Source organism: Centroberyx affinis, unplaced genomic scaffold (genome assembly GCF_046629955.1).
Source record: "Centroberyx affinis isolate AG114_WGS23_722 - 3 ecotype Tasmania unplaced genomic scaffold, CSIRO-AGI_Caff_v1 ptg005761l_1, whole genome shotgun sequence".
In the NCBI taxonomy this organism is placed as follows: Eukaryota; Metazoa; Chordata; class Actinopteri; order Beryciformes; family Berycidae; genus Centroberyx; species Centroberyx affinis.
The window spans coordinates 65,022-91,145 of NW_027282917.1; the positions used below are offsets into that span (position 1 = coordinate 65,022).

General features: G+C 42.1%; 1 protein-coding gene across 2 annotated transcripts; it reads left to right on the top strand.

Annotated features, from left to right (window-relative positions):
- Positions 1 to 1,467: 1,467 nt before the first annotated feature.
- Positions 1,468 to 20,027, top strand: fam120b (family with sequence similarity 120 member B). Of its 2 annotated transcripts, none has more exons than XM_071547275.1 (14): positions 1,468 to 1,603; positions 4,676 to 4,866; positions 5,141 to 5,274; positions 5,769 to 5,891; positions 6,199 to 6,390; positions 6,870 to 7,146; positions 7,252 to 7,432; positions 7,829 to 7,930; positions 8,361 to 8,533; positions 11,133 to 11,225; positions 14,921 to 15,127; positions 15,490 to 15,661; positions 18,834 to 19,059; positions 19,297 to 20,027. In XM_071547275.1, the coding sequence occupies exons 1-14, from the start codon at positions 1,468 to 1,470 to the stop codon at positions 19,325 to 19,327; spliced, it is 2,238 nt and encodes a 745-aa protein (XP_071403376.1). In that variant the 3' UTR covers positions 19,328 to 20,027. The 2 variants fall into 2 exon arrangements, with proteins under 2 accessions (XP_071403376.1, XP_071403377.1); XM_071547276.1 differs by having other exon boundaries at positions 15,490 to 15,643.
- Positions 20,028 to 26,124: the final 6,097 nt, after the last annotated feature.

Below are 26,124 nucleotides of genomic sequence, written 5' to 3' on the forward strand. Positions count from 1 at the left end.
GCTGGGGAAGGACAGATGCTGACAGCTGGACTGACAGCCAGCATATGTCCTGCTCTGTACTGCTGCTCTACTCAGACAATAGGCTGGGGGCGCTTTGTGCTGAAGGGAGACCTAATGGCTTACAACTCAAGAAAGAGCCCATTCTCCAGGAGAGCCTGTTGAGCAATTAGCCTGCCTCTGATTGTAGCCTGGAGAGGATACAGGAGGACTGAGCCCACAAATCCTCAGTGGTCCATTCAGATTCATGCGCCATGAGATGTGTTTTTCTTTTTCATGACAGCAATACAAGAGTACCATGATCAGCTAGCTGAACAATTTCTCTTTCAGAGATATTTCTTCTGTTTTGGTCTGTAGCAGTACCCTTGTGTAAGTGGGTTAAGCACACAATACACTCGAATGTCAATGGGCCCATTACGTTTTAAGACAAGGACTTAATATGGCTATATAATAAAACGCATAACCAAATATTGCATATAAAATCAACAAACTGATAAAGTGAAGATTATGCTCACATTCGTTTAGTTTTACAAAATACAAGTACAAAGTAAACTACAATGAGCTCCAGTCTCTCGCGCACATTTACATTGTAGCAAAGGCTCCATGCGCCGAGCACGTGTGCTTTGTTTTGCAACGTGATGACGTAAGGCGTACTACATAGGAAGTGATTTGCATGTAAATACAACCTGGAAGACTGCTGCTGCTCGTGTGCACATCACGGTTTGAAAGTAAGTTGTGAGCCAGCTAAAGCAATACTGCAGAGCAGAATATGTGCAGACATAATTTAATATGACGGCGAGTCAGCGAGTAACGGTAGGAAACGTCGCTGCCTCGGAATCAATGAGCTTAGCGACTGGGAGCTAACTAATAGTATTAGCTGCAAGGGACGATCAATTCTCATTGAACACACTGCATTCAACACTGAATAAACTGCCCAGTTTAACTGTATTACATCACATAACCACGCCGTATTCCTCGTCATAAGCTAATCTTTTAACTTGCACTGTGCAGATACACATTTAAATCATTCTCACCCATCAACTGTCTCATCACACTTTTACAGTGGTGTGCACCGAAGCACTAGGTAGTCTATTTGCTGAGGATTTAAATGTTGTTAGTGAAACACCATGATACATCAGTAATGGAGATTAAAAATATTGTCTTCACGAAGGCCTGGGGAATTATTGTGGCCAGGAAAGTGGGCTGTTAAGGGCGTCATGAAAATAACACAGCTGGGCCTAAAGGCAAAATTTCCCATGTACATTACCTCAAAAGCTGCTCTTGAATGATTCAGGGTCATGGGGGTGGAGCCTTCTGGAGCCTTTCCCAGCATGCATTGGGCTGTAGGCAGGGAAACGCCAGTCCATCACAATGTGAACACAAACAGTGCTAACAACCAGCGAGTCTCTCTCTCCCTCTCTCTCTCTCCCTCCCTCTCCTCCCTCTCTCTCTCTCTCTCTCTCTGTAGGAATGGGTGTGAAAGGTCTGCAGTACTTCATAGACCACTGCTGTCCAGAGGCCTGTGTGACTGTGAACCTGAGAGAGTTGGCTCGGCAACATGTAGCCAATGGCCAGCATGGCTGCTCAACCACAGCCAACATTACCAGTTGAGTTTATTTCAGTACACAGGCTTTTATGAAAGTGGGTAGCAATGGAAGTATATCTAAATTGTTGTAGTTTTTATCAGCTTCAGTTCACTGGTCAGTCCCTGCTCCCTTGCTTGGTCTGGGGAGGTGATGGAGATGTTGATCAGGCTGATGCTTATTTGAATACTACTTCAAATAATACATATTGTACCAGTGCAACTACAAATGCCCCAGTCCACCCAGTGTTTGTAGTTTCAAACCTGGTAATATCAATATTGATAATAGTGGTTCCAAATAGTTGTACCCAGTGGCGTCGTTAGGCCTGGGCGTCCAAGGCTACAGCCCCGAATGTTTTATGAATAGCCCCGGATCTAAAAAAAAATTAAATTATAATGGAACCGGATCTATTCATCTGTCATTCCAATCATGTGCATTAAAGCCCTCAAAAATAATATGATATCGTTGATCAAAAACGCAAGTATGTTTTGGGTCCTCTGTGTGTCATTCAAGCAGCAGATCTACTTCACACTACTTGGCACGCGTGCATTTTATGAGAGAGAGAGAGAGAGAGAGCGCACCGATTACAGGGCTTGTCATTGTTGGCATCTGGTGGTAGCTAGCTAGCTAATTCACTAAGTCAAGACTTGAAGGCTATGGATATAAGAAGCTTTTTCAAAAAGAAAAAGGATGAAGGCAATGAGGCGCAGGCAAGGCTAGAGGAGGTGGAGGAAGAGTTATTTCCTGTTGCTGTAGCAGCAGATGAGTCCGGACCTGAGAGTGCCACTGCCTCATCTGCAAGCTCAGGTTGGTGAAGAAGAGGGCTCTTTAGCTAGCTAGCTAGTCTAGCTCAGTGGTTCTCAAACGTTTTTGTCACAAGGCACACCATTTATGAAAACAAGTATTTCCAAGGCACACCTTTACATATGATTATAGCTATGTAAATCATCATAAATAAGACTAATTCCAAGACACACCTGGCCAGCTCCCAAGGCACACTAGTGTGCAACGGCACAAAGTTTGAGAACCACTGGTCTAACTAGCCTAGACCAGTTAGATTTTGGTTGGCTTATGCTGATTGCATCCTTTTTATGACCAGGACAGGAGAGAGGAGAAGAGAACAGGAGGAGAGAGCAGAGGAGATGAGGAGTGTGACAGACAGATGAGACACCAAAAGAGCTATTGGAGAGGTGAAGAAGAGGAGAGTATCAGATAGACAAGACACAGAGTTAACACAGTTTGTCACAGTTCAAAAGGAGCCCTTGTCACACAATAGAAGCAGAAGCTATGAGACCAGAGCCCTGTTCCATAAAGTGAGTTTACCAAATAAGCCAGGCTTCTTTCGGTTAGTCTGACTCATTTTCAGTTAATTCCGTTCCATAAAGCAAATTCAACATAGTTCAAGCTTAGTTACTATGGCAACTTATGCTGGGAAACTAACCTGGTCTGGGGCAGGCTAACTGTCAGGCTAAGCCTGAGTTCTTGCTTAACCAGAGTTCCTGTAACACCGACCCGACGGGAAAGCCATGATTTTACCACTGACTTTCTGGTGTGCTGCCATATTATTTTACTTTATTAACCACTATCAGTCAAACAATTTAAGTTAATAGAAAATCAACTTAAATAAATAATAAATAAAATAAATTATACAATGATAAATGTTAAGATATAGACCTACGTGTTTAATTATATGGTAGCCTATGTGATATCAAACGTTTAGGCTTATGCTACATAAAATCAATCTAGAACTACAACAATAGTCTCAATCTAAATTACCCCAATAGAATGACAATAGCTTCATAAATAGTTAACAGTACTATTGCAAAAAATTATATTGACCAGAAATGTAGTATCTAAATCCATATGCCTCTATCCTCTATTTGCCCGACAAATGTATTGGTTAATGTAATGGATAATACATTTAAAACAATGTCAAAAAGTAAACTTAGACGTGTTTAGTGGGTGTATGGTTTTTCAATCAATTCAGTAAAGGTCTATAAATAAGGACCTCAACCCATGTGTCGTTCTTTGTCAATCATGGCGTGTCCTTTCATTGATGAGTACTAGGTGGCATGGATTCAGACGCTGTTCCCCCCTCTATTCCCTCAGTGACTGGCCTCCCCTTGTTCAGCTCCAAGGCCAGCTCCTCTGCGGGAGTTCAGTGTGCTGGTGGTGGCCCTCCCTCCCCCGGGGCCAGCAACATCACCCTTCTGTAATTAATAAACATCATGAGATTGGACAGTTCTAGCATCAAGCTGATTATGCTTAAGTGCTTATATAGCCTATAGGCATACTTACCATTCTGAACAATATTTTTATATTTAGTTTTCACCTGCTGCCACATTCTTTTCTCCCCACTGAAGTTGTTCCTGATTAAAAGTGCGCCCCCCCCCCCCCCCCATAAAAAGGTTTAATTTGTTGAAATCATTCATCAGATATACATAATAAATACATATATATTAAACGAGTGAACATGCATACATTGCATCCTTGAGGTTTAATATCTATGTATCTATGTATATCCATGTTCGACCTCTCGGTCTTGACTACTTGAACCTGTCTCGAATTAGTCTGATTGCATGAACTTGAATTGACCTTTATGGAACCGCTTTAGACCCGACTGATTTGTTAGGTTCATTCAAGTCAGGTTTTGGACTTTAATCCCCACTTTTCTTAGCGCGCTTTATGGAACGGGCCCCAGGGTTGGTCAATTTTCAAAATGTAACAAACTGAAATAACTGGAAAATGGTGCAATTATCGGGTGAAAATCTAAAGATTTCTGGGCTGGGGTAAGTCCCAATGTTTCAAGATCCTAACAACACCTCTGGTTGTACCAGTGGCCCGCATGTCACTAGCATTTCTAGCAATAAACCTGGTGATATTTAGGTTATAGAGGCTAATAAAAATAGTTGTAGTATTGCTATTTGTGGTAGCATTTGTCTGTCCAGCATCAATCAAAAGCTATAATGAACTAAAGGACATTAGCATTATAAACCAGAAGGCTCAAAACCAGGAACCTACTTTTAGGATGTTTATGTGCCCATAGTGTGTGGGCATGCAGGCTGCTTTCTGTTACATTTGTGTTTTGCTCCTAGATCCCACACTCTTGGTGGATGGAATGGCCTGCCTGCGTCACTGGTACTCATGTAAGGACTGGGTGTGTGGGGGGCAGTGGAGGGAGTACATGGCCCTCCTGGAGAGCTGGGTGGAGGCCTTCACCTCCACAGGCATCAGACTGGTCTTCTTCTTTGACGGGGTGGTGGAAGAGCAGAAGAGGCAGGAATGGGTAAGGAAGCACACATTATAAACCAGCGGTTTTTAAACATTTTCTCTGAGGAACCATATCTTTAAAGTCCCAGTCCAATAGCTACAGTGTGGCAGCACCTGTTGAGAGACTGTCATTGTACTCCTGGCTGTATTTACACAGTTATCAACTGGATCAAAGACATGTTTTTGAAATGTACTGTCTCCTCTCCTCTCCTCTCCTCTCCTCTCCTCTCCTCTCCTCTCCTCTCCTCTCCTCTCTACTCCTCTCCTCTCCTCTCCTCTCCTCTCCCCAGGTGAAGAGGAGGCGCAGAGTAAATGGGGAGGTTTCTAAAGTATTCAGTCACATCAAGGCCCACGGAGAGCAGCCTGGTGCAGAGCTCTTCTGTCTGCCCTCCGGCCTGGCAACGTTCACACGCTTTGCCCTCAGGTCAGCTACTACAAGACTGATATGATACAAAAGCCCCCCTGCACATGAGACACTGCGCATTATACTGTATTAGGGAGCTGTTCTGCCTGCCCTATGAACTGGTTACATTTACAAGCTTTGTTTTAAGGGCATTTACTGTCAATACCAACAAATACAAACAGAGAGGCAGGGTTAAGTGGGAACAGTGTGCTTGTGGTGTACACAGTTGTCGTAAATTGTATATTTGACATTTGTCATTTGAACCAGATGTTAACAATCATTTTGTATTTTTGATGGTCTGTCGTAATGTTAACTATGTTAACTGTTAACTGTTGCTTTGCTGTGTTAGATGTGGTCTGACCTGATATCTGATGATGATGGTTCTCGTTAGCGCTGTTTATGGTGATATTGTTGTTTCTGTTGTTGTTGATGTTACAGCCCCTGCTTTGGATCAGATGGTGTAATGTTTGATGTTGTTATTTTCTTCTTATTGTTGATTTTGTTGTTGTTTACAGGTCATTGGGTCAGGAGGTGTTGTGCTCAGTGCAGGAGGCTGACTACGAGATTGCCAGCTATGGTCGTCGCCATGGCAGTATGGGCATCCTGGGACAGGACTCAGACTTTATCATCTACAACAGGTTTGTTAAGATTCATATGCTGTTATTTTTGTGTTTTGTTTTAGAATAGAGATGTGGAAATGTAAGGTGCCATAATAAATAATCTCACTATTAGTAAAGCTATCAAATGGTGTTGAACCAAAACATGACCTGGGATGTTCAAACCAGCCATTCAAAAAATTGTAGAATTTGATCATAGATTCTGACAAACATTGGTGATGGAAATTGCATGTCATGAATTAGTGAATTTGACGAATAAAATTTGTCTGAACGCTGATTTGCCCCAATGAATTAAAAACGCTGAACACATATTTTTTATTTTTCAAAGTGTCCCCTACCTGTCAGTGGCAAAGCTACGGCTAGAAGACCTCACTACTGTCCTGTATGACCAAGAGAGCCTCTGTCGAGCCATTGGACTGGGTGTTACCCAGCTGCCACTGCTGGCCTGTCTCCTAGGCAACGATGTGGTGTCAGAGGAGTGCATGCATCACGTCAGAAGCAATGCCATGGCACGATACAGGTCTCTACTGGGTTTTGGTCCTAAGTATTAATATTTGTACTGAAATTGTATCTGCATTTTGTTACCTAAATATTACCTTTACCAGTGACTACACTAAACTTAGTCACACTCATTTTCCAAGTAAGACTATATTTTTGACATTTTGATCAAAACACTTTTATTCATCTTGTAATTAGTAATGTAATCATAAAGATTATCTGCCATGCGCCGTCAGATCATCTATATCTTCAGTTTTCAAAGTCTGGGCCAGATCAGTTTGGGGTTGCAAAAATAAATTGTTAACGCGAGTCCGCAAAAACAAAACAAAACACTGAACTCCAGTCAATAGCTTAAGCATAGTGACAGTGAGCCAAAGTGTCTCTTTTGATGTGAACTCAAATAGAGAGATTTAACATTGATGAATGAGGAAAAAGAAAAAGACAAAAACAAACAAAAACAAAGCTTAATTCAATTATTCCAGTACTACTTCTGTCTTCCAGGAACAGCCGTCCCCCTCTAGGCTCGGGTGCTCCCCAGGGGCAGAAAGTGCTGGCAGTAGCCCAGCTGGTGAGCTCTGTGTGGGGCAGGGAGCAGGGAGAGGCTGGGCTTATCCCTCAGTCTCTGGTGCTGTCAGCTCCAGACAGAGAGCTGCTGGAGAGGGGGGTCCGCTCCTACCTGCTGCCTGGACAGGAGGCTCTGCAGCGGGGCGAGGTCCCAACCCTCCACCCTGACATTGCCCGTGTGATGGAGAGATACGTTAGTCCTGAAATACTAAAGGTACACGCTGTTCCACGTGTGTGTCCCGCAGAAACCTCTCATTTTCAGTTTTGAGATAATTGTGCCAGATTTGCTAAATATATTTTACTGCGTGGTTTTCCCCAGGCATGTAGAGAGAAGCATGTAGCGGCAGAGGGCTTCATGGTTTACAGTGTTATGTGTGAGGGAGTGGTTGAATGTAGCAACAGTCTGGAGGATGAGGAGGACACTGAACTGCTGCCCCAGGCCCTTGTCTACAGGCCCTGCAGACAACACATCTACAGTCTACTGCTGGACAGGAATAACAGTAGGAAAACACACATACAGGATGAGTTCAGGATGGGTTTCTCTCTTTCTGTCTCTCTCTCTCTCTCTCTCTTCCTTTCTCTCTGTCTCTCCCTCTGTCTCACTCTCACACACACACACTTCAGACCTTGGTAGTGGAATTTGTACTACTACCATCTTGTATTATGTGTATATTTTGTCTCCAGACAACAGTTTTACATTCTTCTTCTTCTTCTTCTTCTTCTTCTTCTTCTTCTTCTTCTTCTTCTTCTTCTTCTTCTTCTTCTTCTTCTTCTTCTTCTTCTTCTTCTTCTTCTTCTTCTTCTTCTTCTTCTTCTTCTTCTTCTTCTTCTTCTTCTTCTTCTTCTTCTTCTTCTTCTTCTTCTTCTTCTTCTTCTTCTTCTTCTTGTGTTTTTAGGCAGCAGTATGGATGTTCCAGCAGTCAGGGAATGGTTTGTCTACCCTGGAAACCCTCTGAAGGAACCTGACATGGTCTACCCTGTCCCACTCAGCCTCCCATGTACTGTACCCGGTAGTTTCTTAGTATACTTGTCTAAGCATCTTGATTTCACACAGTAGTTAATTCCAGTTAATCCATCTCATGCAGATTAAGAAGACGAGGGTGAAATTACACTGTACCAATTATGGGTAATGTGCTGTAGATGTACCATGCCCCAAGTAACAAGCAACAGAATGTGTCACACAGTCAAAAGATCTTTTCAAATGTTTCCTGGGAACAACATGTTCCTATCTAATAAAAACAACAGTTCTGACGCAATTTCTTAGGCACCAGAACTGCCCCAAAAAGTTGCACACTGTTTCTGAAAAGTTGGCTGAGACGGAAACACTGTGCTTAATATGTTAAAGATATCTGTCATAAATTTTGCAGTGTTTCTTTTTCATCCAAAGTCAAATCCCAGTGTTTCTCTGTCTGGCTGTGTCCCCTACAGGCGATCAGCCCAGTCTGGAGGTGTTGTGGCTCGGTAGCGGTCCTGAAGTTTCTGCTCTTCGCCTGGCCTCCTTCCTGTCGGTTTTTGACTGCCAGGACTTCTCTGAGCTGTACGGAGCTGTGGAGGACTCTCTCCTGGCTGCGCTCTGCCTGGTCACTTATATCGTCCTGCAGGTAGCGTTGCCTTTCGTTAACATTCATTTTATATAATTTTGGCATTTTTTGATGGTTTACTGTGGGTAATGACAACAAAGGTGGAAGAAAGGGGACGACATGTAACAAAGGTCATGAGCAAGATTCAAAACCATGTTGACGGGTGTATTTATTGAATAGAAGGTGAATAGAATCAGTGGGTCAAATTAAGTAGACATTGATGGCAACACTTTGGCTAATTGCATATAATCCCCCAGGAGAGGGAGGTTTAAAAACCCAGTCTGAGATTATTACATGCATCAAATAATCTCATAATTGGACTAATTCACTTGTATACCACATGAATCATATAAATGTCTCAGCCAGACTGTGTTTACATGGAGCAAAATAATCAGAAAATGGCTCTAATTTAGTCTCATTCCAAATTAATGGACCTCATATAAACACCTCAGCCTGACTAGAGTTACTAAGTTATTTGATGGTGATTTTCTCTCATATATTGTCATGTTGGGTGTTACAGTTGCAGACAACATGAAAACATAGTCAGTCTTGATGATGATGTCTTCACTCTGATTGAAAATGTCTCATTTGGTTTTCATTGTCCAAGCTACATTTTCTGCTTACATTTAGATTAAAGATTGATCTTTGAAATGAAACTGTTGCGTAAACTGGAATCAGTTGTATTTAGCAATTTCAGTCAACATAACAGGGAGTAAATGGAGAGTAAAGCTACACCTAGTGATTAATGTAAACAGAAAATGAAAGACCAAATGTATTTGGTGTCACTTACACATGCAAGTCTCCTTTTGATTTGGGATTTACATCTGTAACACATATACAACAATTACTCAGCTGCTTTGTCAACATGCGATTTGAAGTTAAACATCATTTGTTGACAGTCTTTTCTGTGTTGTTTTGTCATGGCTAGATGGTAGCCATTATCACCCATTGAGTGCCCAGTTTGGCCACAGACACTGGTCTTTGTAGCCCCGGTTCTTAAGTCAACAACAGCCCTGATAACCACCTGAGGGCCTGGATTGTTTGAATGTTTAAATAGGCGTTTCATAATTCACCCCAGGGCAGTTGTGGTCTAATTTTGGGTGTAATTTATTGACCCATAAAAAATGTTCCTGTTGTCGTAAGTTTGTTATGACTTGTAATGCCTTGTTTTGATTTGAATTCCTCTAAAACCATGTTCATTTGTCAAAGTGTATGAAAGAAGCTGAGAAACTGGAAACTATTTTCCCAGCAGTATCCCTCGCTTGGGATTTGGGCCATGCTTTCTCTCTGACGTCATCTCACTGAGCTGTAGCACAACAGGGATCAGAGCAACACATCGCTTGGACAACATGCAACAAAGCTGCATGCGTCATTTTGTAGAATATAAACAAAAATTATAGATGTAAGAGACATCCGCAACATTCTATTAGCAACTTTGTAACTAGCAACTTGAAAACAGTGCTTAGTTTAATCTTTACTTTTACTCTTTAATTTAGTTCTACTCTTTAATGTTTCCACTCCTTTTAGAAATATGCATGTGACATTTTGACTGTCTTTGCATATTTCACACTCAAAAACTCCCAATATCTCTTAAACTCAGACATAGTCGTGCAAGAGTTCTACTGTCTGCAGGTCTGGGATGTGTGGGACAATGTATAAAATACATACATATACATATACATACTTTGTTTCTTGAGGACGTACCCCTTCACAAGGTGTGATTTATTCTGTCTTCCATTCTAAATCTCATTAGAAAAAGCATAATACCTTTGAGGATGACAGAGTGCCCGCTGTGTGAAGCATGTCAAGTATGGAGATGATTAATAGTGATAGGATATTATCACATAAACAAATGGTTCATTTAATAGACAAACTGTTAAATGTCCTCTCCCACTTTGTCTTCAAATACATGGATTGATGCAAAATGACTGATAGATCTAGTGAGAGATGAGCTGTAATTTTCAGAAAGAAGCTCATACAAAAGACAGAAAATTAAAGTAGCCTTAGCTGACTAAAACAATAACACAATAACATTTTACCCAATACTACTCTGCTCAGACAGACAGACAAACAGACTGACAGACAAAGATGGAGCGATGAACAATTAAAGTCAAAAAGGCCGACAGGCAGACTTTCAGACAGACAGATACTTCAGGAGTTTAGGCAAACAGACAGACGGACAATTAAAGACAATCAGTCATTTAAATGTATGGACAACAGACAGAAAGATAAACAGACTGATAGATGGAGCATCAGACAGACGAGTGGACAATCAAAGATCAGACAGACTGAAGGACAACAGCAGCGTCGTCAGCTACTGCTGTCTGACTTCTCCTCACTGCTCCATTCACATTCCCTTGTCACTCCGCTATTCAAATTGCTCCAGGGTTTGTTTGTTTTGTACACACAGCGAGGCAGCCTCGTTTCTGCATTCAGCTTTGTTTCTTTCTCTGCTGAACTGCAGCGCAGGCAGCAGACAAAACAAATGGACCCACGCAGAAGAGGTATAAACAGATTGGGATGTGATTGAATTGGCTAACCATACATTTTTCCTGTGTGTGTATGTGTATGTATGTATGTGTTTGTGTGTGTGTGTGTGTGTGTGTGTGTGTATGTCCAGGTACAAGAGCTGTCACTAGAGGACGTGGATGCTTACCTGAGTCAGGCTGTGTGTCTGAGACTCAAATCAACCCAGGAGCTTCAGTATATCAAGGTCAGTTACAAGCACAGACACACACGTAAATGTACAGATAGTATAATCTGTAGAGTTATGGAGTTACTGTGTCACTGCTTTTGCTTCAAAACCTTGTAGCTTCAGTGTTGTTTTTTTATATGAACTGAAAGTTAATGTGGTTCATAATGCAATGAATGATACGAGCCAGGAGCCTATGAAAAACCTTCCCACACTGAATAATTTCAGAAAAGTAGCAATTGTTAAATAGCAGATGGTAATTGGTAAATCACATATAATTTTTCAATTAGAGATGATGGTTAAATCTGATATTGCTGAAGTTAACTGCAATGGCTGATGTTCAAATTTCTCAACTTTTTGGCACATTTTCTAGCTCGAGATTCAGCTCTTCTATTAACAAAGAAAACTAGAGCCAGTTATGACATGCAGTTTGCAGGAACAGCTTCAGTACCGTCATCTTGTGACCTCGCAGTACTTTTAATGCTGCCCTGTCTTTTGAATAAAATCCAGACAAACTAACACTGTACAGCTCAGCAGGCTTGGCAGAATGTACCATTCCTCAACTTTTATTGACCAGAGCGGTATTTCTGATGTCTGACCATGAAGAACCACCTACCAGCACCGTCTATCTAGAGAGGGGCAACCATTATTTGATATCAGGCTGTGGACAAAGCAGGCAACATTTACAGTTCTCTATATTGCTTGAGGTATTCAGCATTGTACTGCATCAAGGTGCAGCATGCCTGAAGAAACACACCGGTTGTGCTTCAAGCTGACCTGTGCCACAGCCTGCAGACTGTGCTGGGACTTCCTTGTGCCTCTCAGAGATACAAGGAACAGAGAGTCAACTGTGCTTTTCCATTCTCTGGGAAAATGGCCCTGCTGTTTGCTGCCTTGTTGTAGCCCCATTTATTTTTACTGCTTAATTACCATACTCACGTCGAGTAATTTGTATTTTTGCTGCTCGTCTGTTTTCAACACAATAATTAGGGCTGGGCGTTGATTTGAATATGCTCTTTGGGAGAGGTTCAAAGCTCTAAGAGGGGGTTCAACCAAGTGACTAGTGGATAGATTAGTTACAGGGAGTAGGGAGTCAGTGTGACTCTCACCATTTTAGCAGCTATAACACACACACACATACACACAGACAAAACACATGAGCACACACATATACACAGTGATTACCCAGATGTTGGTCAATAAACTTTTGAAAAGGGCTGATGTGTGTGTGTGTGTGTGTGTGTGTGTGTGTGTGTGCTGAAGGTTAGATAAGGAACTAGCTAACTTGCTGACAACACACACTGGAACACTGGCAGCTAGTGGCAGCTTAATAGCCTTGGACTCACAACAAGCAGAACAAACATTCAGCAACAATAGCCACCAGGAGTAAACACACACACACACACACACACACACACACAAATGCATGTGTGTGTGTTTGTTTATAACCTACACACAGATACACATTCACACACACAAGAGCAAACATGTGCCCTTCAACACGGCACAGTAAAAGTAGAAAACAGCACACCCCAAAACAAAGAATAACTTTTATTATATGCCATTCTTTTATTAGAATGGTGTGTGTGCGGGTGTGTGTGTGGGTGTGTTCAAGTGAGTGAAAGAGAAAATGAGTCAAACAAGTCGTGTGTGTTTGGGGGAAGGGGGTTGTGGGTCATTTTTGGGATGCGTTGGTTTCGTTGCAACATTCCTCCCCATGGGACTGTGATTGTGGTGTGTGTGTGTGTGTGTGTGTGTGTTTGTGCGTGCGTCTGTGTGAGAGAGAGAGTGCTGGCGACAGTCGCCTGTCTGTCCTGGCTGACGCTCACCACATGGAGCTATTTACACCAAGCACACTCCGCCCCACTGGACACACACACGCACACACATGCGCACACACACACACACACACACACACACACACACACACACACGCACAGACTTTGTGTTTCTGTTGTGTATCTGTTATTGTCTCTCTCTCTCTCACTTTGTGTGTTCTTGTATTCTTTTACTTGCACACACACACTCACACACTTGCATCCACCCACTTTCTCTTCTTCTGTCTGTTTCACATGCGCTCTCTCTCTGTTTTTGTCCGTCTGTCTCCCTTTGTCTCGGTGTGTTTGTGTGTGCCTTGAGGCTTTTGTATCTCTGTCCAGTGGTTCATTGTTTGCTGTAGGTGAAGCTGTGTTTGACTGGGAGCAGGTGGCAAGCAGGGCCGTGTGTGTGTGTGTGTGTGTGTGTGTGTGTGTGTGTGTGTAATCACTCCTGTCTGTTATCAGTGCTATCTGCCAGGCGACAGGTGAGAGCAGAGGGCGCACACAGACACCACACACACACACACACACACACACACACACACACACACGGAGAACATCTGCCTGCTGTTATCGACTGCTGTCGTTACAGTTAGCTGTTGCTCCGCTTCTTCTTCCTCATCCTCATCCTCCCCCTTTTCTTCATTGTCCTCCTTCACTTGCTTCTTTCTTTCTCTCCCTTCCTGGCCTTTGGTCTTTATCAGCAAACAACATAACCCCGCCCATCTTTTCTTTTAATCATTCAACTGCCAAAAACTATCTTAAAGCTCATAAATCTTGTGATATAGTATGACCTTACACATTTTTTTTTTTTTTTTTAAATCCAGTGTAAAGGGGGTTGTTTTACTCCAGCATTTACATTACAAAATAAAACATTTTTAAGATTAGAAACACGTTTAGCTGTTCTTTGCTCTTATGTAAAGTATTACCAATTAATTTGAGACTGGAAAAACATATTTTTTCCAGTATTACTGTATGTAGTGCGGCCTTTAATTATGGATATTATCTTCATAGAATTAGAACATCTTTATAAAAGAATTTATCTACTCACTTGTTTACTCACTTATTTATATTAGTAATTGTGGATTGGGCCTTTGACTTTGCTTGTTTCCACACAACACAGTGTACTTTACATTTAGATAAAAAGGGAACATTAGAAAAACAAAAAGTCTTCTGGTCTCTCTGTGTCGTTTCTCTCCTCTCTTCTCTACTTCTCTCTTCTGAACACCCATCAATCAAACCTTCATGAGAATACAGCATACTATATTTCATGCAACAAAACTCAAACGTACCTTAAGTAGAAATGCATAGTATTTTGTTATCTATATATATTTGTCAAATTGGTTGCAATGACCCAGTCCGAGCAAAATTGACGGTTTCACTGTCAGAAGCAGAAGCCCCAATAATATGTTTTATACTCTCATTTTGCCTGCCATGTTGTCCTTGGGTTAGGAGCCAGTCAGTTATATTGACATTATTGTCAATTAGATCTCCTTATTAGACAGCCATTTATACTGGCAGGAAGATGGGGGAAAGAGAGGGAATAACATGCAACAGATCTTATGAGATGCATGCAAACCTGTAACTGTGTGAGTACACAGTCTGTAGTTTAGCCTGCTGAGCCACCATTCTTCCTCTGCCAGTGAATCTTTGTGAATCTCAGTGAAACTTTAACAGGAAAACTAAAATGTGCTTTGCAAAAAAGGGTAAAAAATAAAAAATCAAACTTACCTCCACTGTAGCCTCTTAGCAGACACTTCATCCAGCAATAAAGACAACAGTATAAATTCATACAGCATGTTGCCAACATTGCAAAATAACAAATAATAATACTTCCTCGTGATGAAGTTGTGTTAGTGACCAAGCAAAAGTGTTTTCTTCCTCTTCCTCCTCTCTCAGCTGCCTCACCTCTCCAGCCGCGCGGTGCAGCTGGGATCCCTCTATGTCCGAGGCCTGAGTCACCTGCTGGGTGCCAACTGTGCCAGCGGCTGCCCGCTGCCCAGCGACGCCCTGATGCCTTGGCACAGCTTCGACGGACGGCTGTTCCACTCTAAGTACCTGCTGGCACACACCGGCACCGAGAAAACACTGCTGCTGGACGGAGATGTGAGTGCAGAGAGAAAAACAAAAAGGGGAATGTGTTTGCCTATCTGTGTGTTTGTGTGTATGTGTGTGTGTTTGGCATCATTTTGAGAAGTTGCTGTGTGTGTCAGGGAGAGTGATAAAGATGCATGTTAATTTTGTACTATGTGTATGAGCAGCATGATTCGGAGGTGTGTGTGTGTGTGTGTTCATGAATTTTACCTGCTCAGTGGCCTGTGGCTAATATTTTCTGCCATGGCTAGTGCAAACATCACCAGTCAAAATTTAAATGGGCCTAATGGATATAGGTGTGTGCATGTGTAGTGTAATGTAATGTATAATGTGCATGTGTGTTTGTCCTCCTTACCGTCCCCCTCCCTCTCCAGTCGTCCTGCCTGTCTCTGTTCCTCTGTCTGAGGGAGAAACTCACTGAAGCCTGCAGGAGGAGAGGCAGAGCGCTGCAGTCCAGACCCAGACCCAACCCATCAGAGCCGAGTCATAAAACCACAGCAGATCCCAGATACAGAGACGGACACAGAGGTGGGTCCATGCACACAGGTGAGAGATCTGACCGACGGAGATTCGTTTGAAAATACACACCACCTTCCCACCGCTTGGCCTTAGTTTTGTCAGTGCAAGCTTTCTGTTTCTGCTCAACTGTATTCCTCCATTTGTGTTGTGCATCACCAATACTGTCTAAACCAATGGAGTATGAGTCAGAGAGAGAAAGGCAATTTTATTTGATGGGAAGTAGGCGTGGGATTGTTCAAAAATCGGATGGTTTTATTGGTTAGAAATTTATATTTACGCCTATTAGTGCAGCATGAGGTTACTGTGAAAGATACTGTGTTTTCCAGTAAGTGAAGTAAGGGGAGTTCATTTCATGGGGACTTCAAAGCGAGAGGGAGTGGCTCTTAGACTCCATAAATGCGTAAGAAGGGTCAAAATGCATTAAGAAAATTTGACATGAGAAATATGAAAAGTTATTTTCATATATATCTTCAATTTAATGACCTGAATTAAGCATTTGACCTTGCAAAAATGTTATGATGTTGTTCCATTGACTCCATTGATTCAGCTTCTATTTCCTGGACCTCCGTTGCTAATCAATACTGGCCAAAACCCAGAAAGCGCTGGTAACTAAAGAAACCTCTACTGAGCGGCAGAACTGTTTGAGCTGTAGGACGCTGGTATCGATAACAGCAGTGTGGCTTTGAAACACAACTCACATGAAAAACTGATGAAAACACTGGAGGATCAAACTGGAGAAAAACACAGAGAGCAGCATTTTAACCTGACAGTTGATGTGCGGTTGTAGTTCTCTGGTGCCCCTCACAGAACCACATTACCCAGAGGGCCGCGCTGTAATGAGCTCCATGTGTGCTGCGGCCTTACACATACCACCGCGTGTGCGCACACATACACACACATACGCACACGCACGCTTGGCTCCTAGACTTGCTTTGTCAGTGCACTAGTAATAGTAGGTTTCTGTTTATAGGCTGGGAGAGCTCTATTTTAAGACACACAACAAGACTAACTGATTACAGACTTCTCTCTCTCTGTCTCTCCTTCCCTCTGTTTCTGTCTCTGACTCCCTTCCTCTCCTCGTTCTCTCTCTTGATCTCATTTGTTCCCCCTTCTCTCTCTCTTTCTCCTTCACCCACTGTCTTTTTCTTTCTAACTCTTCCTCTTTTTCTCACTTTCTCTCGTCTCGTTCTCTTTCTGGTCAGCTCTGCTCTGCTTCACAAGAAGCGGTTAGATGGAAGGAGAGAGGAAAGGAAGGAAAGGGAGGGTGGATGAAGGAAGGAAGGAGGGAGGATGGAGCGTGAATACTGAGCAGCAAGAGGAGAAAACAGTCTGCAAAGTTGTTTTTTTGTTGTTTACTTTTAAATATTGTAAATATATTTTTTCCATTTATGGGTCTTTTTTTTGTATTTCTTATTACATATTTATTTGAACTCAGTTATGTATTTCTTTTAAAAACTTTGGAAAAATACTGACTCTCCAAGGTTTTTTTTCCATGCATAAATACATAAAAGTGAAAGGTTAGATTTAGCAAAAGCTGGCATACAGACCAATAAATGAGTCTGTAGGCTGTTGGTTATGCTGTTTTACAGTGTGGGTGTCCAGCTCGCTCTGCCACAGATTTACGCATTGCCACACATTTTCACATTTCCTCAACCTTTATTTGACCAACTAGTTGAACAAAGAACACATGTCTGTTTACAGTAACTTAGACGAGAAACTGCAGTGGTAGGAAATTGGTGTGTGCAGAGCTTTCAGACTGCCGCCTCCCCAACAGATCATACACAAATCCACACACACACACCCATCAGAGCCAGACTCATCTGTAGTCTGCAGACTCGATCTTCCTCAGCGGTTAATCACAGAAAACAGTTTAGCAATAGGTTATGAAACGTGAACCCATCGTTACTATTCAACCCAGTGACTTACAAACTCTGTGCGACCAGTGTTTAAGTGCCACTGCGTGCCGTGTTGGCGCAGAGACTCTGATTTGCGCCGAACTGTCTGCTTTCTGTCCAAGTCAACCCCTGTGGGTCTCATGAGGATGTTTCTGGTTTTATAGAGGGAACGTGATATACTCTTTATACCTCAATGTTTCATTTCTGCCAGACGCAGACACCGATCATTACTACAGAACTGTGGGGAGTGTGTGTGTGTGTGTTTGAGAGAGAGAGAGATAGAGGGAGAGAGAGAGAGAGAATGTGTGTGCGTGAGAGTAGCGGTGGCGCTATGTGGTATCGTTGAGGGCCCAGTTTGGTTTTTGTTTGGAAGCAGGCCTGATGTTTAGTCTCCTCAGCAAATATCTCTACTGCCTGCCTGCCCTCACAATTACACTTCAACAGCAAATCCAATAGCTGCTCTCCGGTGAAAATGTTTCATCTCCAAAAAGACACAAATAAATGAAAGCAATCTTATTTTCAGATTGATGCACATGCATTGTGAAATTCTACATTTTAAAAGGGTTTCATGAAGGTTTCCTAGCAGCTTACTCAGAGAGATACGATAAAGCATCATGTAAGCTTTTCTGAATGTTTGGTTTGGTTTAAATTTTAAAATGTAACTTTTTATCACAAAAAATCCCCACTCCAGGTAAAGGCACTGATGCAATGTGGTGGACTGTATGCAAGTGCACAGATCAACTTTGACATCCTAAAAACTCTTTATACTAGGCTACATTGTACACAAATAAGATATATCTTGCTTGTGTTCATTTGTTCGTTTGTTAGGATAATTACATTTAAGCTTGCTTTTCAAACACAGAAAAGTGGAGCAGAGCTGACAATGAGATCCCCAAGCCTTCAACATCAGAATCAGAAAGAAATCAGAAATATACAATTGATATACTTGGGTCTTATATTGGTCAGCTTCACAGACAAAACAGTTCACTTGTTTAGTTTACTACTGTTTAGTTGGTAAATAATTTGAATAGAAGGATCAGTGATAGAGCTGAACGATATCAACAAACATTGACCCAAAATTGTTTGATTCAAAAGTGGGCGCACTAGTTAGACCAAAGCCAACTTTGTGATTACTGACTCATCACTTACTGGTTACATTAAAGTAGCTTCCCAGACTGTTTGATAAAAACTGAGGATTAATATTAGCCTCACAAACTGAATCCAGGTGAAAGTTATCCTTCAATAGTTTTCATACTGTACACTGAGTGTCTTCACTTCAGCCCTCATTTATGTCTCATCTTCAGGAGGGCCTTCAGGTGACAGACAGGACTGGAGGGAGAGAGAGGAGAGGACAGGAGACCAAAGTCATGGAGGAGGATGGAGGGAGAGAGGAGGGTCTCATCCTCATCCTCATCCTCAGTCTTACCCTCACTACCATGATGGAAGGTTCCAGAGCTCGAGTCCTCCTCCAAAACAGTCCAGAGGTCGATCCCATCACTCCAACAGACGGAGATACCAGCTGGCTCCCAGGTAAAACCAGCATGCCACTAAAACATCACCAGTGTCTCCGCAACAGACACAATGAACGAGTCAACCGGTATACTGCTGTTAATTTTGTTTTCTTTAGATCTGCTCTTTTCTGTTATGCTCTCATCTTTTCTGCTTTCTTATCTGTAATGTTTTGTTCTGTTCTCTCCTCTCCTCTCCTCTCCTCTCCTCTCCTCTCCTCTCCTCTCCTCTCCTCTCCTCTCCTCTCCTCTCCTCCAGATGGTCACAACCTCCAGCCCCAGGAACCTAACTCACACTCCGAGAGCGGGAGAGGATTAGAGGAGATGAGAAGACGGAGGGGACAGGAAGCACGGAAAGCAGAGTGGGGATGAATAAAGACACGATGAAAGGAGAGGAGGAGTCAGATTTCTCTGAATAAACTGATTAGTGAATTACCCATCGGGAATGTTTGTCTAAAGGATGCAGTGGGTATAAAGATGAGGGATAAAGAGGAGGCAGAATGTAGAGATTAAGATTACTTAATTTGCCAGTTTACACAAGGTAACCTGAATTTGTGTTACCGTACATCCCTCCTGCAGTAGATTCACACACACACACACATACGCACACACACAGCTCTATAGATCTAACCATGGACCTCTCAGTTATTAAACACCCTCTGTACCTCTGGGCCAACCTGCCGCCTCGTGATAGAGGAGAGAGAATGAACAGAACGAAGGAGGACTCACCAAACAAACACGGAAGTGAGCCACTTCAAACATGCACTGAGTGCTGGATTAATGGCTAATCCTTAAGCCTATTTTTACCTATTATCTTAAGGGCAGTGTGTATACAGTGACAGAGTAATCTTTTTAAAGTAGCGGTTTTAACTACAGATGTACTAATGCTGGTGTCAGATATCAGCTAAAATAGGGTATCAGTGTCAGAGATTTATTCAACTATATAATCTGATAGCAAGAGCCATGTGTAACAGGTCAGAAATAAAGTGAAGCAACTTGATATTCTGTTTTTCTTTTTCATACACAGTGAACTGTTTTGTCCGGTGATGGCAAATATGTGGTCTGTTTATACTGTTCTGTTAAAGTAATGAGCAATCTAACTATCTGTTCATAGAGGCTGGGACTGGGGTTTTAACAATTCTGATTCTGCTTATTGATTTGATTCGTTAGCAATTCTCAATATGTTTTTTTTCCATTTCTTTTAAAACTTGCCTTATTTTTTTTATTCTACATATTGTTGGTAACCTGGTGGGTTTCCGGGAAAGACAGCAATTTGTTCTCTGGATGTGGACACACCCTGTCTAGTTCAAACACCGTCCACTTTCACATGCACACTGACACTTGGATCTTAAATTTATTATGACAGTTGTGATTAAGATACGAGTCAAGCAAACATGACCAAATTAAGTTTGGACTTGTAAACTCCTTATTTCTAGCAAGCCTCCCTCCCAGGTGTCTCACGTTTGTGACACTTTTCCAACATGCATTTAACATGTTATGTTGCTGACGTTTACAACCTTTATTGAGTCAGATATGTAAGATATGTAACCCAACAGTTTAGCCCAAATATCCAACACTATACAAACATCACTGTAGTTGGCAGCAGGGAAATGCTCACATAGATAGGGAGGCCATATGGGAGGAGAAGCTGACCTAGGCCTAGTGCGCATTTTCACTTGTGTTAATAGCTTAATCAAATCATTTTCACATTCAGCAAGGGCAATAGGCAGGATTGAGTGAGGGGGAGAGGGGCATTGCTCTGGCGTCATTGTGTGTGTGTGTGTGTGTGTGTGTGTGTGTGTGTGTGTGTTGATGAGGAATGTATAGCCCATATAGTCAGGCTGACTACCTTCCTCTAGCGCTGTGAACGTCGTAAAAAACCCCACCAAAGAGGAAAAGGATGTAGAGAAAGTTCCATAGCCTGAGTGTTCTCATTCCTGTGTGTGTGTGTGTGTGTGTGTCTATAAGCAGAGCAGTAAAGAAACCTGAGTGAGAGTGATTTATTCAGTAAATGGAAGGAAATCAGTGTTGATACAGTGATGGTGAGATTGTGTGTGCATGCATGTTGCAGCTAAAATGCTGAGAGTCACATTAGTGAGATGAGAATTGATTCCATTCTAGCTACATTGTCCACCAATCACTCAGGGCCTGATGCAGATTGCATAAAGTCATGTGGAATTTACACGGATTGAGATTAGCTCTTACTGAGACTTGAAGAGTTCCCCAGTCTGCATTTGTGTCCATGCTTGTGTCCTCTATGGCACGTTTGATGCTCAATCCAAAGTATGATTGCAGAAGAAAAGAACATCAAGGTTCAAGCTGCAAAATGGTGACTTGGCCGACAAGAACAAATAATCCAAGAAGCTTCAAGACCCACTGCGAGAACGACGCTTTATGTCCAAACTAGCTGGTACAAATGAACAGCCCTATACTCTATAGCGCAGTCTATAATAGAAATAGTCTACAGTATAGTGTAGTAGTCTGTAGTACAGGGGCCAGAAATCTATGGATGGTAAAAACAACAGGGAAAATGAACACCTGTGTCTTCAAAAAGGCACAGCTGCTCCTTTGTGATCACGGCCTTATTCAGTTCCTTGAAGTTTTTGCCACTCAATTCATATTGTATTAGATGTCTTTGGTGTTCATGCGTATGTAGAATTTGTGTTTTATTTCAGGAAACTGATGGGGGCCCTATACATATTGCAGCGTTTCAGGTGTGTAAGGGTTCACACAAATGCACAAAATCATAATCTGCCCATCTTACATATTCATCACCTCAAGGTCTCTGCTAAAAACAATGAAAAACACCAATATTAACCTTTTAAAGCTTCCTCATGACTACAGTGAAATGGAAAGCAAGTAGACCTGGCCAAATGAATCTTGAATATTTGAAAGAACAATCTGAATTTGAAGTACAAGCGCAAGATTTATCTCATCCTGTGATGAGATGAAGTGATGTGTTAAGGTGTCTGGCAAGATAAATTGAGCACACATTAGCAAACTAGTTCAAACCTTTGAAACAATATAAATATGTCAATATAAAATAAATATATGAATGCCCCGCAGAAGCTCCAACTTTTCAGGAATTGAGAAAAACTGGTTGTGTCCACTGTGATGCAGTAGATGGGCAAGGAATTGAACGACTGATTGAATCAATCAATGAATCATCAAGTACAGAGCCTTTTTTAACTGGATTTGACCACACTGCCCTTAGTCAAGAGGCAGGAGAGCTTGAGAAGAGGCAGTACTGGGCCAGAGGGTTGTGGCTGATGTGTGTGTGTCTGTGTGTGTGTTTGAGGGGTAGTTATGCTGCGGTGAGAGGGTGTGTATGTGAGGAGGGGGGACAAGGGTGGGGCACAAAACACACACACACACACACACACACACACACACATACACACACAGACGATACACACACAACTTGGGTACAGACACCCCTGTCTAGATCATAACAATAACAGGAGGAGGGAAATGCTTTCTGTGGCGAGGAGGAAGAGAGGGATGGAAGGAAGAAGGGAGGGAAAACAAGGAAAAGGAAGGGTAGATAAGAAGAGGGGGAAATGACAGAGGAGTGGAGTGGAGAGAGGAAGAGAGGATAGAAGGGGAGAGGAAGGGAGCAAGGGGAGAGCGCAGAAGAAGGGAAGACGAGAGGAGCGGGTGAGGAGATGGATGGTAAAGGGAAGGAGGGACAGGAAAGGTGGAAGACTAAGAATAGAGGCAGACAACAGAAGGGTTGAGAAGGAGAATGGAAGAATGAGAGGAGGAGAAAGGAGAAGAGAGAAAGGCGGAGGACAGAAGAATCAAGAACAGAAGCATTTGGAGCCGAGAGTCGGTTGTCCCCCAACCACAGGAAACCCCAGTTGGCAGCTTGACAGATCAGCTTCCTGTATGTGTGTGTGTGTGTGTGTGTGTGTGTGGTGGAGGTCTGGGTGTGGTCCCTCCGACAGCAGGGAGACAAACAGACAGCCCGGCCCCTCTGAGGCCTCCTCCCTGGGGTTTGCCCCGGCCTCTTTCCTCCCTAATGGTGGTCCTTCAGTAGCTTCCTGGTCTCTTTTACCTCAAACTCTCTGAGGCTTCATGTCGCCGCAGCTGGAATCACCAAACCAGGGACCCGCTTGACTGACCCAGTTGGACTTGTTTGATTGACAGTTTGTGGCGTTCCCTGGTGGTCACAGTGGGCTGGCCCCCATCGGGCCCACAGGACACACTTTATCCCAGACACAGAAGTGTCTGCTCCCATGGGAAAATGTGTGGAATAGGTGCTTTGGATGAAAGCAATTCATCAAACGCCCTTTGTTATTTTTTATCTCATGCATTATGATATCTTCCAATATCGGTCTTTAAGGTGCTACATGTAGCATTTTAACATCAATAAATCAGTACCACATGAATTGAGACATTAGTGCGATTAACGTAAACATTGCAGTTATTGGCCTTTCTTGATCTTCAAAACAAATGCACAAGAAGCAACACCAGGGAGAGGAGGAGGTTGGTGCTTATTTATCATCTTCAGTTTCTCAGTGACAAAACTGAAGATGATAATGAACAAAGCTGTGCAAGTCTGTTTTTTTTTTAAGGTGAACTGCAGAGCTGTCAGGCAGCGAGAGGGATGAAGGGGTTGACGCTGCCTTGTTAGTTCAAATTCTGACATGCATCTAACTATAGCTCTTTAGGGGGGAAATAAGAGGGGAGACATCAGTTTACTTCTCCACCGTACCACTTGTTATATATGAGCAAATTGGCAACTAGCTGTCAATGAAGGTAATAGACATAATTATATAGTGAGTACCATATGCTCTAATAAGTTAACAAGTACTTACAGAAACAACGTTGCCATGTGGAAAACCTCTCAGCTGGTGTTTATCATATTTTTTTTTTTTTTCACCTGACAAAACTTTTTTTTTTTTTCACCTGACAAAACAGAGTCAGAATCTCAGAATTCTGACTTTTTTCTCAGAATTCTGACTTTAATCTCAGAATTCTGACTTTTTTTTTTTTTTTCACCTGACAAAACAAAGTCAGAATCTCAGAATTCTGACTTTTTTCTCAGAATTCTGACTTTAATCTCAGAATTCTGACTTTAAAGTCAGAACTCAAATAAATTTTTCACGTGGCCCTAATCCTCTTCCGTAATGATCACAAGAAGCAAACGCACAATAAAAAAATATATGGCAAATAATCTGCTTAATTCTTGGAGATGCAGCTGTATTTTCACAATGACACACCACTTTATTCAGTCAAACTGTTTTGCCGCCTGCATTCATGGCCAAGCGGACAAATATAACATTGTGAAATAGATGATTGACAGAAGAAAGCCTAGTTTTCTCAGTCATGTGTGTGTGTGTGTGTGTGTGTGTGTGTGTGTGTGTGTGTGTGTGTGTGTGCGTGTGAGTGTGTGTGTGGTATGTGTGTGTATATATAGACACAAAGAAAGAATGCTAGTGACTGAAATGGCTCTGTTATTTTGTTGTTGTTTTGGGATGGGACGGCCTATTTTACTGCAGCACGAAGAGTGTCACGCGCATCCAAAAATACAGCGAGCCGTAGTGGACAAATATAACCATTGTGTATTTACAGCAAAGGCTATAAATATAAACTGCTTTCTTTAGTTGAGGCTAAAACACAGAAAAAAAGAAACAGTAGGAAGAAAAAAAAAAGAAAGGAAGAAAAAAAAGAAACAGAAGGAACAACTCCCAGACTGGTGATGGGGGGGGGGGGGGAGAGAAAGCAAGGGAGAAACCATAAAGGAAGAAGGAAGGAAAGAACCCAAACCAACCAAAACCTAGCTGGCATTTTTCCTGACTCCTCTAGTTAGTGGAGAGAGAGGAGGTGGTAAGAAAAAAAAATGGAAGAGGATAGAAAGGAAAACAGAAAGGAAAAAGCAGGAGAAAACTGAAGATACACACACACGCACACACGTACACACACGCACACACACACACACACACACTTAGAGAGAAGAGGGAGAGTAGATGAGAGCCATGCTAGTTTACCGTTTCTAATCCTCTCCTCTCCTCTGTTGTTTTGATCTGTGCAGGGTCAGCATGACTACTATTGAAATCGGTTGACTCCTCTTTTCTTGTTCCCTCTCCTTGTCTCTTCTCTTCTCTTCTCTTCTCTTCTCTTCTCTTCTCTTCTCTTCTCTTCTCTTCTCTTCTCTTCTCTTCTCTTCTTAGTTTGTGTCATTATTTCCCCTCCTGCTGCCCTATTGGCCTGGTATCGTCTACCAGAAGGGACTTTTCTCAAGAAATCAAGCCAAAAGAGGGAGCCCACATAGCATCAGCCTGAAGCAAGTATGAAGCAGATAGCAGACAGTCACTTTTTTGCCAGTCTTGGAATTTGTCATCACAACTAATTTCACAGCATTTAATGAGAAAACGCATCCTTGAATAAAATGGGCAGTTGTACTTTTTCACTTTTAAATTTGACGTAACTGTGAAACAGTATGTGCTTAGAAAATCCATCACTATCAGGAAAAAAGTCAATGTCCAAACAGAGGCTTATTATGCACACATGAAGTGAATAAAAATAGTGCAATGACAAAAAAATGAAACATAAAGAGCAAAGACTCGGCTACACCATCTTCAGTTTGTTCACCAGCACTTTATGTATTAAATTCTGCTTTTTTGCATCATAAGCCTCTGTTTGGACATTCTCCTTTTTTCCTGATTGTGTGCTGATTCTTTTGCTTAATATTTTTAAATCTAGGCTCCTGTAGCTGACCACTATATGAGCTTGATTTTTAAAGAATGCATATGTACCCCATTTCTTTTCTTAGAAAATACATGAAATGTCAGCCAGTGAGTACAAAAACCCTAAAAATGACAACAACTCAATCACCTGCATGAAATGATTGTCTATAAACCTGAGAAACCCCAAAAGTTTCCCTATATCTCTCAAAGACCATTTCTTTCAGGAACTAAGATATAAACAGCCTTGTTTTCAGATTGGCCACCGAGTTTATCCAATGGGTTTCATCAGATCAAGGGTGGTCGAATTTTCTAAACCCATAGAGGAGCATGCAATCCTTCAACTGAAGTAAAAACATAAAATCAGCAAAATTGGAGATAATCATGATAAAGGTGTG

Coding starts and splice junctions, on each gene's coding strand:
- fam120b (XM_071547275.1), top strand. CDS start 1,468: ATGGGTGTGAAAGGTCTGCAGTACTTCATAGACCACTGCTGTCCAGAG. Junction 5,275..5,768: donor TTCACACGCTTTGCCCTCAG/GTCAGCTACTAC, acceptor TGTTGTTTACAG/GTCATTGGGTCAGGAGGTGT. Junction 11,226..14,920: donor AGGAGCTTCAGTATATCAAG/GTCAGTTACAAG, acceptor CTCCTCTCTCAG/CTGCCTCACCTCTCCAGCCG.